Source organism: Gadus macrocephalus, chromosome 6 (genome assembly GCF_031168955.1).
Source record: "Gadus macrocephalus chromosome 6, ASM3116895v1".
In the NCBI taxonomy this organism is placed as follows: domain Eukaryota; kingdom Metazoa; phylum Chordata; class Actinopteri; order Gadiformes; family Gadidae; genus Gadus; species Gadus macrocephalus.
Genome location: NC_082387.1, coordinates 1,579,809 through 1,596,770, shown reverse-complemented (window position 1 = coordinate 1,596,770; position 16,962 = coordinate 1,579,809). Strand labels below are relative to the sequence as shown.

General features: G+C 44.5%; 1 protein-coding gene across 1 annotated transcript in view; it reads right to left on the bottom strand.

Annotated features, from left to right (window-relative positions):
- Nucleotides 1-16,962, bottom strand: part of creb5b (cAMP responsive element binding protein 5b) — a 41,134-nt gene that overhangs the window by 12,359 nt on the left and 11,813 nt on the right. Inside the window, exon 7 of the mRNA XM_060053440.1 lies at nucleotides 14,929-15,074. Within this exon, the coding sequence (XP_059909423.1) occupies nucleotides 14,929-15,074 (146 nt within the window). The remainder of the gene's footprint in view (nucleotides 1-14,928; nucleotides 15,075-16,962) is intronic.

The following is a 16,962-nucleotide window of genomic DNA, read 5'->3' as shown; positions in this document are numbered from 1 at the left end:
ACACACACACACACACACACACACACATCACACACACACACACACACACACACACACACACACACACACACACACACAGGGCCTCTTGCTCTGAGCTGGGAGAGCAAGAAAGTGTGAGTGAGAAAGAGAGAGAGAGAGAGAGAGAGAGAGAGAGAGAGAGAGAGAGAGAGAGAGAGACAGAGAGAGAGAGAGAGAGAGAGAGAGAGAGAGAGAGAGAGAGAGAGATAATGGGAAAGGGAAAGAGAGAGAACAAGTGAGTTAGGAAAACAGAAGAAAGAAAGAAAGATACATGTGGCTCTGGAATGAACAGAAAAAGAGGGAGAGAGCAAAAGAAAGAGGGAGGGAGAGAAGGGGGGAGAGGGTGAACACAAGACTAAAATGATAAATACTAACATATACACTATTAGCCTCACCCTTATACAAATTATGTGGCCTCTCTTGTAGTCAGATGTGTGATTCATAATTGTTATTTCTTAGACTAGTTATATCATGTGATATAAATAGAATTACAATTTCTCTCAAATGTACATTCTAATGAAGTACAATTAAGATCAAGTAACGGAGGGCCATGAAGCGTGCATTGTGTTGCCAAATCCCTCCTATCCCTCAGAACAAGGAAGCAAGCATTGTGCACATGCTCCCAGAATCAGGCACAGTGTGTACTTTACAATTTGAATAAATTGTGTTAAAGAATAGTGTGTATACAATACACAAGTGTCCCATCCCATTCGACACAGAGGTCTGATACATAGCATATTTGATCCGTGTTGGGTTTTATAGTTGTATGAGATGCCCCTTACTCCATTAAAAACAGAGCACTCTGTTTCTGTCTGACAAGAGGCCTCATCCAGACACCCTGTATGTGATGTTTCCTATAGTACAATGTGTTTTCAATGTGGCGATGCCCTATCTCTCAGTCGGTGTGCAGGCGGTACGTGTGTTATTGGAGGCCGTCTACCCAACCCATACCCTGGCCCGGTTGGGTGTGGGGTCCTTTCCACAGCCTCTGAACCATAACCAAACAGCACACACACCCCAAGACCCGTTGCTACCCCCCCCCCAAAGGCAGCCACCGGGCTTGCTGTCGCTAGGTCAATCCACACTTAACAAGTGGACGGACATACACATTTGCAGACACACACACACACACACACACACACACACACACACACACACACACACACACACACACACACACACACACACACACACACATATATGCACACGCACATACACATGCATCATGGGCAAACACAAAGACAGTGTGTTTGCTCAGGTTTTAGAAAAGGACAATTGCACCAACGCATCGACATCAAGCAGGATAACGCCAAAAGGCAAGTGTACACATGATTGAAAAGCTTTTTTAGCTTTTACCAATTAACATATATATTTGTGCTCTCATGCGATTAAAATATTTAATCACGATTAATTGCATTAATGTCATAGTTAACTCGCGATTAATCACACAATTTTTTCTATTGGTTGGATTCCCGACTGAATTGAGTCTAAGAAAGAAGTGGATTCAAGCGGTTCGCCGGATGAGGGCCAAACTTTCAAATAAAACAAGTTAGCACGTTTGTTTGTAGCCGACACTTTAGTGAATCAGACTACACTAACGCTACAGCGAGCAGGCTAGCAACCAACCGGGGTCATATCAAGTGACTGAAAATCGGGTCTGTACCCTCCCGTTTCCAGTGGAACAACTGGGGACTGCCAAGAAGGGAGTCCGTTTATAAAAGAGCATCAACTCGCTTAGGCCATGACGTTCACCCAGCCCTTCCTCTGGAGCAACCGCTGTCGTGTGAAGAAGAGCCGATGGAGGAGATCGCAGCTTCGGTGGTGATGACAGAACATGATTACGGTTCTGCTCCTAAACCAGGTTTGTCAGTGTGTTTGTTAGTATTCTGAAATATTGGCCTACTAGTACCCCATACTGTTCTTAAACCACCTACCTGACAGGATGTGCTACCTATGGTTTAATCACAGAATGGGCTCTTAGTAGGTTATACCGAGGAGGTAGGTAAACTTTTCAGAACTCGGGCACAAAATGTTTAGTCTTATTGATGTCCCAGCATTTGACCAATACCACAATGTGAAAAGCTTCATCACAAGTACAAATGTTGCATTTTATATCTTACTTAATTAAATGTTAAGGTGAATATTGAGCTATAAATGTTGAGCTATAAATGAGCTATAAATGTTAATGCTGTGTTTAAATGTGGTTGATAGGGTTTACATGCTTAAATGTGGTCGATAGTGTTTAATTGTGGTCGATAGTGTTTAATTGTGGTCGATAGGGTTTACATGTGGTCCAGTGTTTAAATGTGGTCCATAGTGTTTAAATGTGGGCGATAGTGTTTAAATGTGGGCGATAGTGTTTAAATGTGGTCGATAGGGTTTACGTGTGGTCCATAGTGTTTAAATGTGGGTGATAGTGTTTAAATGTGGGCGATAGTGTTTACATGTGGTCGTTAGGGTTTACATGTGGTCCATAGTGTTTAAATATGGTCGATAGTGTTTAAATGTGGTCGATAGTGTTTACATGTGGTCGATATTGTTTAAATGTGATAGACAGTGTTTAAATATGGTCGATAGTGTTTAAATATGTTCTTTTCCCTCACTCTCCACCTCATCCCTAACTCTCCACCTCAAGCTGGTGTGTAGTGAGCGTTCTGGCGCCAATTGGCTGCCGTGCATCACCCAAGTGGGTGCTACATATTGGTGGTGGTTAGTGAGTAGTAGTGTTATTAATTATTATTATTCTTCATGTTTAACCTCTGTTTTTATTATTATTACCCCTTTTATTCCTAGTCTGTTTTACATAGTGTTGAATGATGACTATATGCTCTGTAAGGTGACCTTGGGTGTCTTGAAAGGCGCCTCTAAATTAAATGTATTATTATTATTATTATTATTATAAAAAGCAATTTTTAAAATAAATATTGAGCTATAAAAAGCAATTTCTTTAGAGGTCCAAACTACTTCCAATAACTACTTCCAATATGCAAGTCACAGCCAAAATCTGGGTCAGATGTTTTAATTTTTTTTCTCATCTCATACAGGTGCACTGGATGCTGCTGCTGCACGCATACAACAATTGGAAGAAACGGTTAAGGAGCTGACAATAGAGCTGTCACAGCTAAGTGTGTCAAGTGCCTTTTCACAGATTTTGTGTCTCAGACAAGGACATCTTTTTTCACACCAGATTCACATCAAGAGATGTTTTTTGTGACTTCTGGGAGGCTATTCAACCATCTGCCTCCATGTTGGCTTATTGGTCGAAAGCTCAGAAAAAGAAACAAACATTTGAACCCATTTCTCCCAGTCCAACGCGATGAGTTTTTTCTCTTCTGCTGCCGGGTTGCTGCAGGCCTGCGAGAGACGGTGCTGGCTGACATGTTTCAGGTCAGTGTGTCCACTGTCTCCCGTCTTGTTATAACGTGGGCCAACTACCTTTACCTGCTCCATGGCTCCCTCCCCATCTGGATGAGTAAACAGCAAGTCAAGAACACCATGCCAAGCAAATTTGTGCAGTACAGTCCATGATGTTCGGGTAATCATCGACTGCACCGAGGTGCGATGCCAGAATCCATCATCCCTCACTCTCCAGTCTGAGGTTTTCTCATCTTACAAGAACACGACAACCTTTAAGGCCTTGATTAGGATTGCCCCTTGTAGTGCTGTGACTTTTGTGTCAAGCCTCTTCAACGGCTCCATCTCTGACCGAGAGGTGACTGAACGAAGTTGACTGCTGGATTTACTGGAGCCAGGAGATGGCTGCATGGCAGACAAGGGTCACACCATTGAGAAGCTGCTAGCCAGTGGCGCAGCATAGTTGTGCTAGGCCTCGGAGCAAGACCCCACCCCCCCCCCCACACAAACACACACACACGCGAATGCATCCACTCACCCATAGGGCCTAAGGTAAGCCAACAGCCGCCACAACGAGATCGCTAAATCATCATCAGAACCATGGACAGAGACTTAGCATCCCTAGATCACACGTCAAAATCGCGTAAACATTATTAGGACCACGTACACTGTATTTGCAACACACTGCCTACTATCAAAAACAAAACATAAATACTCCATTCAGCTGACCACACAACTACATTTCCCAAACAGCACAACTATGGCCTAATCAAAATGGCCAATGGTAACATACTCCTACATGGCACAGCGGCCATAACCAATAATAAAATAACAACTGCTCTTACCCGTTCAGAAGTTAACTCTGCGTGCCTTCTGTTCAGCGACCTTCTTGATAATAGAGGTGAAATTCCAATTTCCTTGCTCTTTCATTCTCGATTGAGAGTATGGCCAATACACTCAATCGCTAGTGTGCCATGGCTCTCCTTAGGGAAGTCTTGATCAATTTGAGCTTGGAAAATGACCGCTCTGCCGTGGCTACTGTCACTGGTATGGTGAGGTACAGGAAAAACGCTGTGCAAACATTTCGAATTGCGCGCATCCAGGTCTTTCTTCTCTTTATGTTTTTTAGTAGCACTTTTTAGCTTGCTAAACATTGCAATGGTATGGCTTAGCTTTTAACAATATGTTAGAGTTTCAGACACTAGCTGTGTTCGAAGTCGTTCGCTATGCACTCACTCACTATTCCCTATATAGAGTTCATGATATAGTGCACTATATAGGGAACGAACAAACGAGGATTCGGACACTACGCTGAACATTTTTAAACGTCATGTGCGTCAGTAAATGCGCCGGGTATTTGTGTGACGCAGACAGATGCGCCCACATCATGTAAACAATCCGGGCACTCACGAGGAAAGCTGGAGGTTGGATTGATGTTGAATGTTACATTTCCTTGTTCAAGTTTTTTTTAATTAATTTTGAATGTTACATTTTCTATGTTAGATTCTCTTCTTCTCCTTCGGAAAAACAGGACCGCATTGCATTGTGGTATATGGGAGTAACATGTAGGGTACGTCGTATGTACCATGGTATGTACACTCAAAACATCACGGTGATTGGTTGTGCAGATTTCCCAGCAGGCCCTATTCTTTTGTAAATGTTGTAGTAGCCTAAGTGCGATTGTATATACTTTTTTATTCCTGGCCAAAATATCACTACTGTAACCAAATTACATACATTAAGGCAGAGGAAGATAAAATATATAAGCCACCCTGACTGTGATGTTATAAGAGAAGGGAGTCTATATACTGCGGTCAGTTCCTTTCTAAAATCACTTCTAGACATCTTATGCTGCTTTCACACCGCCGCTAGCACGCGGCCGGGGCCCCCCGGACGTCCAGGGCCCAAGCTACGCCCCTGCTGCTAGCTGACCGTGGGGCAACGCTGATTATGCCACCCTTCAAAATGACAGGTAGGCATGAAAGGAATGAACATTTCAAATGAAAACTGTGACCCAAATGTGACCATTAAGATATGCAGACAAATGTTTAAGATGTACTGATGCACTCATAATAATAATAATGCTAATTTACTTATCTCTAACCACAGCGCAGTTCACCGAAGAGGATGCTCTGAAAACACAAGCAAACGCCCAACTTCGAATCCTTGTGGAAAGAGCAATACGCAGAGTCAAGGAATACCGCATCTGGGAACGCACTGTCCTCTCACCTTGTCTGGGACAGTCAACCAGCTGTGAACCGTCTGCTGTGTGATGACCAACTTCCAGGGACCACTTGATTTAAAAGGCTACATCCCTGTTGAATAGTGTTTCTACTCAAAAATATACCTATAAATATTAAAACGAGAGACACAGAACATTTGGAGTAGTCCCTTCATCTTTTCCGGAGCTTTAATTCTGTATACTTGTACTGTATATTTTGAATGACATGTATATAATTGAATGAGAAGTCTCATCTATAATACATTTCAAGTCCAGTCGGTCCATCCTGAAAGCATTCAAAATAATGTTAATATGTAGTGTAGTAAATGATGCACTCAGAAAAAGGGAATGAATTAAATCCTTTTATTCTTTCAGTTCCTTTATTCATTCAGTTCATTTCACTTTCTGCTGAAGATACACATCCATATATGTACCAAAGAAGTACAATTCTACCTTATTTTTCATCTCGTTTATCATTTCATCATCCCTCCAGATTCTTTCGACTGGGAAGTCTCCCTCAGTGTCAGTTATAAAATCGCACCGACTCAATCCAGTTACTGCCAATTGACCTTGAACCTGCCAGCTGGTGCCCCGAAGTGCTCCGTTATGACGGTGAGGAGGTTCTGTGTGGAGCACAACCTTCGAAGAAGAAATATAGTTTCCGATATAGTTTCAGATCGTCCACTCGCAGACTAAAGGCCGATATATGCTCTGTTTTAGACGTAACGCGTAAGCACGTAAGATACATAACCCCCCCTTGCGCGGTAAAATATCCCCCCTTACGTGCTTAAGTGCGTCGCCCAAAATTCCTGACTATGCGACTAAAACACTATGGCCCTACGCAGCTCGCAAAGACTGTGATTGGCCAGCTAACCACATCCTTTCAGGAGTCTCACGATTTCCACTTCCACGCCCACAGATTTGTTCGTTGCTCCCCCTACTGTTCTGGCGGAGAATCCCCTTGCAACACGCGCAATCCTTAAGGAACCTTAAAGGAACCGTGAATCAAAACTTGTCTAAAACAAGTCCCTTGTGTAAATTACGTGCTTACGTCTCTGCGTCTAAAACGACCCTAAATCGGCCTTAAGTCGCCGGCTCCCACGGAAAACCATACAGCTAGCCATTGTAGAATGCGAGAGACTCGATGGAACGTTTGAAACGTCTTTAAATTATTATTATTTTTATCCGCGTGCCCTTTTCCCGGCATTCATTGCGGTTTTATCTAAATATCATGCAAACAAAACAAGCAACTGGATTTTTCAGTTTTCCCGTTTTGATTTAAAAAACAGAAAAATACAGTTTATTTGTTTATTCCTTTTGCCCTTTTAATATTTTAATATTTTTTTCTGATTTTGTTTTAAATCGGAATATTCAAAGAACAAACCATACACGGATTGAATTGAAGACGAAATTGTTGTTGTTGTGTTTGAAATTGGCGCAAGGGTTCTTCTTCTTATTGTACAGTTCCGGCAAGGCGCGAGGGTTGCTGGGAAAGCGGAGACGTATGCAGACGTTTCTCGCCGGATCCATGGCTGGCTCTGGTCGGTGTGAAACCAACTGGTTCATAACTGGGATAAGGCTGGAACCTGTTTTGAACTGCCCCTAGCACCAGCCCGGAACTGGCTCTTGGTTCTTTTTGGTGTTAAACTCTTGCATCGGGGCTAGCCCCGAGGTGAGGAGCATCGGGATGGATAACAAATCCACAGCGTGAAACATTTATATTGAAATATTTAATATTGTTCCAGCAAGTAAGCAAGTGAGTTTGGGTACATTTACCAGGGATGTCGTGAATGTGAACTGCTGGTGTGGGTGTCAGATTGACTCGGCTGCCAGATCGACTCGGGGTCCTGCGCTTACAGATGACGTATCGACACTTGACGTATCGACACAAGCCAGCGGACAAAACCCGGAAGGGTTGTTTATAAACGGGGCTCAATCATGGACATAAAAAGAAGGCTCAATCCGATTTGGTTTTGATTTCATTGAACGCTGCCCGTTCTTTTGCACAAACAAAGCCATTGAAAACATGTCTAAAAGCACTGATGAATGCATATGTAACCCAGTTCCTGTTTGGGACTCTTATTCTGAAGGAGGAGAACGGAAGTGTCTGCATGTGGGTCGCTGTTTTGACTCTGTGTTGGGAGCGCTGGAAATAAAGTGGATCGCCCCGTTCAGTGTATGGAGTTAACCGATTATTCTTTTATGTATAACCCAAGTATAGGCAACAATAATTTGTACATTTGATTATTATTCATAGATTAGAAAACAAAAGGAGATCGTTAATACTTGGGAATAACATGGGAATGAATGAAACGCAAGTCATTATTCCGAGTCAATCTGACACCCACACCGGTCCACCATCGGTTCGCCAGAGTGATTTCACCGGATGTGACAGTGCACAAAGATCTCCGAATGCGGAAGTACTACGTATCAGCTTGATAATCCCCTATTGCACATTTAGCGCATTTTGTAAATCCCATTGATTTCTGTTGGAAGACTCATTGCTCGTTGGCCGGAAACGGAAGAGGGGGGTGTTCACGTTTGGTTGTAGTCTTTTCGCTCGGTTCTGGCCCTACTGTTGGGACGGAGAACCAAGCAAAAATACTACAACCAAACGTAAACAGCCCCCCTTTCCGTTTCCGGCCAACAAGCAATGATTCTAGGAGGTATTCTAGTCCGCTGATCAAGCCAGAGAGCTAACATAATGGATTGTACATATATATAATTCGAAATTAGTCCCAGCCTTTATACCACAGATACTCTAGGGTCTATAGCATATAACCGCTTTTTCTGAGTACAGTTTAATTCATTTTTCACAATTTACAAGCTCTTGTTTTGAAGAATATTCACCGCGCCATTCGTTTCAATGGGAATCGCGACGGTCTATACTTTCAACAAAGTGAACATTGTGCGACACTGTCACACAACATCGCAATGCTTGAGCGCATGCGTAGAATCTTCCTTCTTCTCTTATCCACGCCGCGAAAACCAAAAAGATCCTTCTTTGTTCAGTAATACTATCTGTACATTTCCTGTACATTTCGTGGAAAGGCTCCTGTAAGTTTATTAGAGCTGCCAGAGCAGCTTGAAGGTCTGACGCATGAAAATAATCCAACATGTTTGCTTATTTCTCTGTACTGGCGCATGTATGCGACGTAAACGCATACGCGACGTGAGCAGATCTGAGCAGAGTTTTGTGTAAACGGAGCCAAGGGAAACCCGCAGTGAATTCAACCCGGTCCACTTGACATCGGGTAGGTGGATGACAGTGGTAGGCCTACCGTAGAACTTCAATAGCCCAGGCTTTTATTTGTTTCACTCACTGAACTTTCGGAAAAAACTCTTGCTCAGCAAAGATGGGAAATACATTTGGGCTTAAAAAGCCAAACATATATTTTTTTGTCTAGACCAATTGATTTGAAAATGTACAATTTCCTAATACCAGACGCACTTCTGATCAGATATTAAAGAGATTTAATACAAACAAACACATTTGTACTTATTTTCTCACCCAATGAGAATCAATGAGAATCGATAAGGAATCGGATCGATAAGCAGAATCGGAATCGGAAATCGTGAAATTCTTATCAATTCCCATCCCTAGGAGTAACTGAGCGGGCCCTCCCGAAGTGGTACAGCCTTGTACTGCGATTGGTCAGAAAGACGTAACAGCTAATGACGAAATTGAACTCTCGTGCAGGCTCGAACAGAGTGACACACAAACAAACACACACACACACTTTTAAGGAGTTTTTCACCCGCTCCGAATTCTTGCTTGCCCCAAAAAGTTTGTGCGGCATGCTTGTTGTTTTGTTTCCGGTGTAGCTAGATCCGGTATGGTGTTGTAGTTTTTCTAACGTGACTAGTAGTTGCTAGACAGCAGGTGAAAAAACGACAACGTTCGCCAAGCCAAAAGAGCGTTAATCGCGCGATAAAAAGATTAACGCCGTTAAAATTGGTTTGCGTTAACGCCGTTAATAACGCGTTAAACTGACAGCACTAATATAAATTAACACAAGTCTGATTCTGATATCATAATATGCATTTCAACAAGGAACTAACATTACTATGCTACTGAGTAAAAAAATAAAAATACCTTATGATAACACCAAACAGATAAAACAAATAAATTGAGATGTATGGTAAATACATTTTGTTTGGGAGCCGGGCAGTGCTCACCTCTGAAACTGTATAATATCATGACACCAGCAACACTCCCCATGACTATTATCTCAAGAGATATCTGGCCAGCTAAGACACTGACACCCAGTCCTCCCCCTCTGCTGCCCAGAGAAGACACGTGGTATCTCACCATCCCTCCTCTGTTGGACAGAAGAGATGCATGGCGGTGTCCTAGTGGACTCAGCCGAGGTGTTCATCACACACTTCATCACAACACTCCAGTTGTCATACATTGATTTTACTGGAAACCATGTCCAGCAGTGTTTGCAAATCCCCCTATTGGTTTGTTCAATCCAGACTAGAGCCAGATGTGTGGGCTTTACCTAAGAATACTACACAGCGAGTGACAACAGAAACATGCTCAAACACACACATATACACTTATACGCACACACACACACACGGATATTCATACACACATCAATGAACGCATCACACACACACACAGGGCCGTTGCACCAAATCCTGGGCCCTGTATACAAGAGGTACTGATGCCCCCCCCCCCCCCCCCGAATTCCCCCTACCAACCCCCTGTGCTTGACGGGGGGGGGGGGGGGGGGTGGAGAACATGGCCGAGACGTGGCCGTGTGCGACTCCTGACACTATGGGCTGGTGGATAATTCAAAATATTATTATTATTATTTTTTTTATTTTTTTTAATTGCCATGGGCCCCCCCTCTGCCTTGGTCCCCCCCACGACTGCCTCACTTTCCCCCGCAGTCTGTCGGCCCTGCACACACACACACAACCCAACACACCAAAGTGAGCCCAGCCAGAGGCTGCAGATTCAGCTGCTCTTAGCTCACCGTCCTTCTCCGATGACATCACCCCCCGACAATGCCACTATTCATACAGATGTGGCCTATAAAACCTGGGACTGCACTGCTTTTGTCTGCTGCCTTGCTCCACAACTAGAGGCCTGGCCAGAGGTGATTCTCTTACTAAAAGGAGAAGAGAAGGAATTGATCACTTCATTGGGTTACTGTTAACGCTAATGGTTTAATTGCTTTCAAATGATTTAATCTGGAGCTAAAGGCTCATTCTCTAATGTGAGATGACAACTCTCTGCTCACTTGGTTTTCTCTCCTTGGCGTTCAGGAGTCAGATTCTGTTTGTACCCTAATTCTGATCTTGACCACCAACTCATGACCATTCTTCAACAGAACCGACCGGGCCACAGGGGAACAACAAACAGAAATGTGGTTTGGGTTCTCCTGTGTATTATGAAATTGTTGGTTAAGAAGGGCTCTACGTGTTCCCCCATTGGAGTGAAAAAGGAGTACATTTAGAGCCAAGGATGATATCAACCTGGGGTCCAGTGCCAGAGAGCTGCAGTGTACACACAGGGTTGTTTATCTCTGCACCTCGGCTGATGCTTAGTGACAAAGATATTGTCCTTGGTAACAACATCAACAAACGATAATTGGGGAGGTAATACATAACATATTTTGTACACCAAGCTGATGATCTTCTAAATCCGTCTCTCTCTCTCTCTCTCTCTCTCTCTCTCTCTCTCTCTCTCTCTCTCTCTCTCTCTCTCTCTCTCTCTCTCTCTCTCTCTCTTCCTCCCTTTCATGGTGTTTCACTCTCTTTCTTTCCCACACTCTCTCTTTCTCTCTCATAAATGTTTGCAGGTAAAGGTTGATCAAGAGAAGAGAAAGCCACTGCAGCATGCTACCTTGCATCAGGAATATGGAGCCCATATTGACTTGTGTGTTGTACTTTTGACACAGAGGCATGCAATGCAAAGGCTTGTGTGTGTGTGTTTATGTTTGTAGGTGCATGTGCGTATGTGTGTCTGTGTGTGTGTGCATGTGTGTGTTTATGTTTGTGTGTGTGTTTTTTTGTTTGTAGGTGCATGTGTGTGTGTGTGTGTTTCTATGTGTGTCTTTGCATGTGTGCATGTGTGTGTTTATTTTTGTAGGTGCATCTGTGTGTGTGTGTGTGTGTGTGTGTGTGTGTGTGTGTGTGTGTGTATGTGTGTGTCTGTTTATGTTTGTAGGTATGTGTGTCTGTGTGTGTCCGTGTATGTGTGCATGTGTGTATTTATGTTTGTGAGTGTGTGTGTTTTTGTTCGTAGGTGAATGTGTGTGTATTTGTGTGTGTGTGTGTGTGTGTGTGTGTGTGTGTGTGTGTGTGTGTGTGTGTGTGTGTGTGTGTGTGTGTGTGTGTGTGTGTGTGTGTGTGTGTGTGTTTGTTTGTGTGTGTGTATATGTGTGGGGTGTATGGAGAGTGACCCAGAGTTGGAGCAGCGTTGTGTGACGCTGGGCCTTTGAGCGATGCCTCTCAGAGCACAACACTCCTCAAAGTTCTCTCCATGTTCATAGAGAGAACCCTCCATCCCTACACTCAAATCCTCCGACACAACCACGCCTCCCCGCTACCCCATCACTCACAAACACAGCATCACCAACCCAGCCTCAACCGCTCCTCGGACTGCACACTTACGCCGAGATTACATTGAACAGCAAGCTATAACAACATCCAGAGTTCTTTACTGAAGCATTTATTCAGCGGCACTTGAGGAGAGATGCACATTAGTGGGAAAAACAGAGATTGGTAAGGGGACGGAGAGATACAGATGCACAGATGCCAAGCCATATATAAAGAGAACGAGAACGAGAACGAGCGCGCGCGAGAGAGAGAGAGAGAGAGAGAGAGAGAGAGAGAGAGAGAGAGAGAGAGAGAGAGAGAGAGAGAGAGAGATGCTATGATACAGATACCCCTGGGCTTGGAACAGTCTTTCAGCTCATTAACTATTTACACCAGATACAGGTCTCTCTGTCACTACAGCTCACCGCAAAATCAATTTGCCATCATTAGCCAGCCCCAGGCACCCTCCCCCTCCCTCTGGAAGGGCAGCCATGAAACCAGGGGCCTGCTGCTGGTCCACACACTGACCCGCTATCAGGAACGCACTGTCTCTCTTTCTCTCACACACACACACGCACACACACACACACACACACACACACACACACACACACACACACACACACACACACACACACACACACACACACACACACACACACACACACCAAACACACACACACACGCACACACACACACACACACACACACACACACACACACACACACACACACACACACACACACACACACACACACACACACACACACACACTTGTCTCCCTCTTTGAGTTTGTGTCACTTTGTAGTTATACTAAAACCTGGATGACTTATTTACGTTCTTTATGACCCCAATAGCAGTCCACCTCCATGTCCCTCTCTTCTCCTCTGGTAACGTTTACCTAGACCAGAGCATCCAGCTCTGGGACGACAGGGTGTTGAGTTACACGGCTGAGATTTCCTATTGGCTGAGAATCAACATGTGGGGGTAATGTGATTAGAGCCCCATCACAGGGGACACATGGAGCTGATCACATCCAAGTCATCCGATAGCGAGGGGCCTATTTATCGACCCGGGGCCCGGGCTGGGATATTACCGACATTAGAGATCCCGATTTATGTGGCGCTTTTTTGGACACTCAAAGACGCTTATCAGTGAAGGGGGGATCTCACTAACCACCACCAATGTGTAGCACCCACTTGGGTGATGCATGGCAGTCAATCGGTGCCAGAACGCTCACCAGCTTGAGGTGGACTGTGAGGGAATTAATGAATCAGCCAATTATACTGATCACCAGCAGATAACACAATTAGTCGCTCACTTTCTCTTCACAATCTCCGAATTCCATCAGTGCATTTTGGAGGATCATGAGGCAGAGTGTCCCCTAGCAGTGAACTCCAGTTTGGTGGCAACGCGTGTTGGGGAAAACGGTCAACCAAGTCGTTGGGTTTGCCAGGTTTTTGTCCCTTAAGTGGGTGCATATGTTTATCAGAGTCCCAAACAGAGCCTTTATAATTAAATTACCCAGCCCCAATATGTGTCTGGAAGAAAGCCAGCAGGGAGATAAGCCTAATACACTAATATTGTGTTACCGCAGTGTGTTGCCATAGGAACAGCTGAGGAGATTCAAAAGACTACAAAGACAATCAATCTTGAACGAGCAAAGGGAAAGAGGGAGAATTAACTGCCCTGAGAATGCTCCCGCTCTCCACTATCAGAGCCATAACTCTTCTAATGACCTCTGCTATCTCGTCTCTCTCTCTCTCTCTCTCTCTCTCTCTCTCTCTCTCTCTCTCTCTCTCTCTCTCCGTCTCTCTCTTACACTCTCTCTCCAACATCTTAATCTCGAGTGACCGCAGCCACTGACAATAATAATTAGAAATACAGAGAGTGGTCAACATATCAGGAGTCAGAGCAAATATTATGCTCGACTCCTGCTGATATCCAAGAACAACGACATTCATCATACACCATTATTTTCAGTTTTGCGTTGTTCAAAACAATGGAAGATGTTTAACACTTAGTTGATATTGGTCTTTATTCTCCAAACTCCAAACTCTCTAAAGCCTGTCTTGTGTCGCCCTTTCATCCTTCTCCCATTCCCACTTCTTTAACTACTTTGTGAGCGATGAGGTAATTCTTATGTTTGCATTTCTTAAACAAGGGCTAACAAGTTGCAGGACCTACAGAACATGTTCTGTACATTAAGATATACATCAGGCAGGCAGGGCGCACAAGGGCTGCAACCACATAAAGGCTCTTTTATTCCTGCCAGCTGAGCCAGCCAACACTGTTCTGCTGGCTCAGGCGTAGCTTTGATTCCAGACCAAATGATGAAATCCACACAGACCTTAGACCATAGCATTGCTGGCATTGGCGAGTGGAAAAAATGGTTGCAACACTTTAAGCAAGTGTGTGTGATTGTGTGTGTGTGTGTGTGTGTGTGTGTGTGTGTGTGTGTGTGTGTGTGTGTGTGTGTGTGTGTGTGTGTGTGTGTGTGTGTGTGTGTGACGTGTGTGTGTGTGTGTGTGTGTGTGTGTGTGTGTGTGTGTGTGTGTGTGTGTGTGTGTGTGTGTGTGTGTGCAGCATGTGTGTGCGTGTTTCTGCACGTATGAGAGAGGAAAGGGAGAGCAAGCAAGGCTATGTGTTTGCAAGTGGGTGTTTCCTTGTCTGCACAATATTATACACAAAGAGTGCTTGAGGCATTATGACATGTACACATATCTGTACTAGACATTAGTGCTGCAAAGAAACAGCGAAAGGCAGAAGAGCAGCTCACCAGTTTGGCCTCTGAGTGCATGGAAGCAACCGGAGTGGAGGAGCAGGAGCTGGTGTGGGACGGGCCCAGCATCCCCATCAGACCCATGGACATCTGTCTCTCCATCTGAACACCAAAAGGACACCACCGTACCCTCAACGTAAGGGCTCACAACACGCAGGGAAGGAGGGCCAACCTGAAAGCCCTCGACAGTGATCTATATCAGTCATCCATGCTCATTGGAACCAACAAAATGTGTGTGTTAAGTGCCCCCCCGCCTCCCCCCCCCCCCCCGCTTGCCTCTGCATACAGAGTTTGTGGGTAATAAGATGAGAGCGCATGAGAGCCTGATTTCACACGACTGACTGGCCTGTGGGGCTCAGTGTTATGACAACCCAAGCAGAGGCGAAACAGGAAGCGCACATAGAGGTACTTCACACAGGAAGCCTGCTCAAAATGGTGGTGGTGTGTTAAGGTCAGCACAGCCAGGGTAATTTGGACTCACAAATCAATACCTCCTCCATTGCCCTTTAATGTGTAGACTGAGGTACAATCTACTGAGGTGGAATGCTTTATAACGCTGCATCTCGCTTGAGGTAGTTCAGGGAAGATTTCAAGCAGTATGGTATTAGTGTTAGTAGATGTGTTAGCACCCATCCTTACTTGTATGTGGTCGCACTTCCTGCAAGGCCCTGGTCTGTATGTGTCATGTGTCATAGTATGAGTCAATCAGCGAGACAGCACACTGGGGGTGGGGTGGTTGAGTTTCCCTTTTAGAGGTGACCGTTACACTGGTTTTTATATGACAGGTATTGGTGTGTGTGGTGTGTGTGTGTGTGTGTGTGTGTGTGTGTGTGTGTGTGTGTGTGTGTGTGTGTGTGTGTGTGTGTTGTGGGCAGTATGAAAGTTGTCCAATGGGGATCAATTCTGCTACCCCCCCTCCCCAACCCTAACCTACCCCCAGTAGGACCCTGTTGATAGAGACCAGGGCCACAGTCTGTGTTTTGTGAAAGAATATGACACATATCTGGACCCCTCACTGAAACAGTCGTTCTTCACCGTGATCCCTGAGCTCTTAATTTATATCCTGGGATTTTTTGTCATTGAACTTATAACATAAACATGGGCGGTATTGTGTAATAATAAGAAAATATGTTGTACCATTCAGATCTTCATTTGTGGAGTTTTCATTCCTGTCTATAGCTCCTCCTAATCTGTTTGGCTTCTTCAAAACAACAGATACAATTTGAACCCCACAGTCCAAAAACCTTAACTGAAGGGCATGGCTTCATACTATGTGGTAATGGTTCAAAGAAGCATATTCATGAATGCTGTCTGACGCCTGTAGTAAAGATGGCAGTGCTTTGATCATGATGACTACTACTAAAGCCTTTAATCCTTAAATAGATGAAATAATGGCCTAGGTAATAGTTTACAAAACATTTGATCTCGCTCAGACTTGTGTGTAATTCATCACTTACATTATAGCAGTGTGTGTGTGTGTGTGTGTGTGTGTGTGTGTGTGTGTGTGTGTGTTGTGTGTGTGTGTGTGTGTGTGTTGTGTGTGAGTGTGTGTGTGTGTGTGTGTGTGTGAGAGTGTGTGTGTGTGTGTGTTTGTGTTTGTGTGTGTATGTGTGTGTGTGTCTGTTTGTGTGTGTGTGTACGTGTGTTTGGTTGTGTATGTGTCTATGAGAGAGAGTCAGTGTGTGTGTGTGTGTGTGTGTTTGTGTGTGTGTGTGTGAGAGAGAGAGAGAGAGAGAGAGAGGCTGTGTTTCTTTGTGTGAGAGAAAGTGTGTTTGTTTGTGTGTGCGAGAGAGAGTGTGTGTATGTTTGTGTCTGAGAGGGAAAGTGTGTGTGTGTGTGTTTGTGTGTGACAGAGAGTGTCTTTGTGTATTTGTGTGTGAGAGAGAGTGTGTTTGTTTGTTTGTATGTGTGAGAGAGAGAGTGTGTTTGTGTGTGTGTTTGTGGGCGAAGGCACTTGTGAGTGAATGAACTCTGTTCTTCTTTGTTTACTCACAGGCATGAGCACCGGCGGAGGAGCGGGCATGCTGGGGT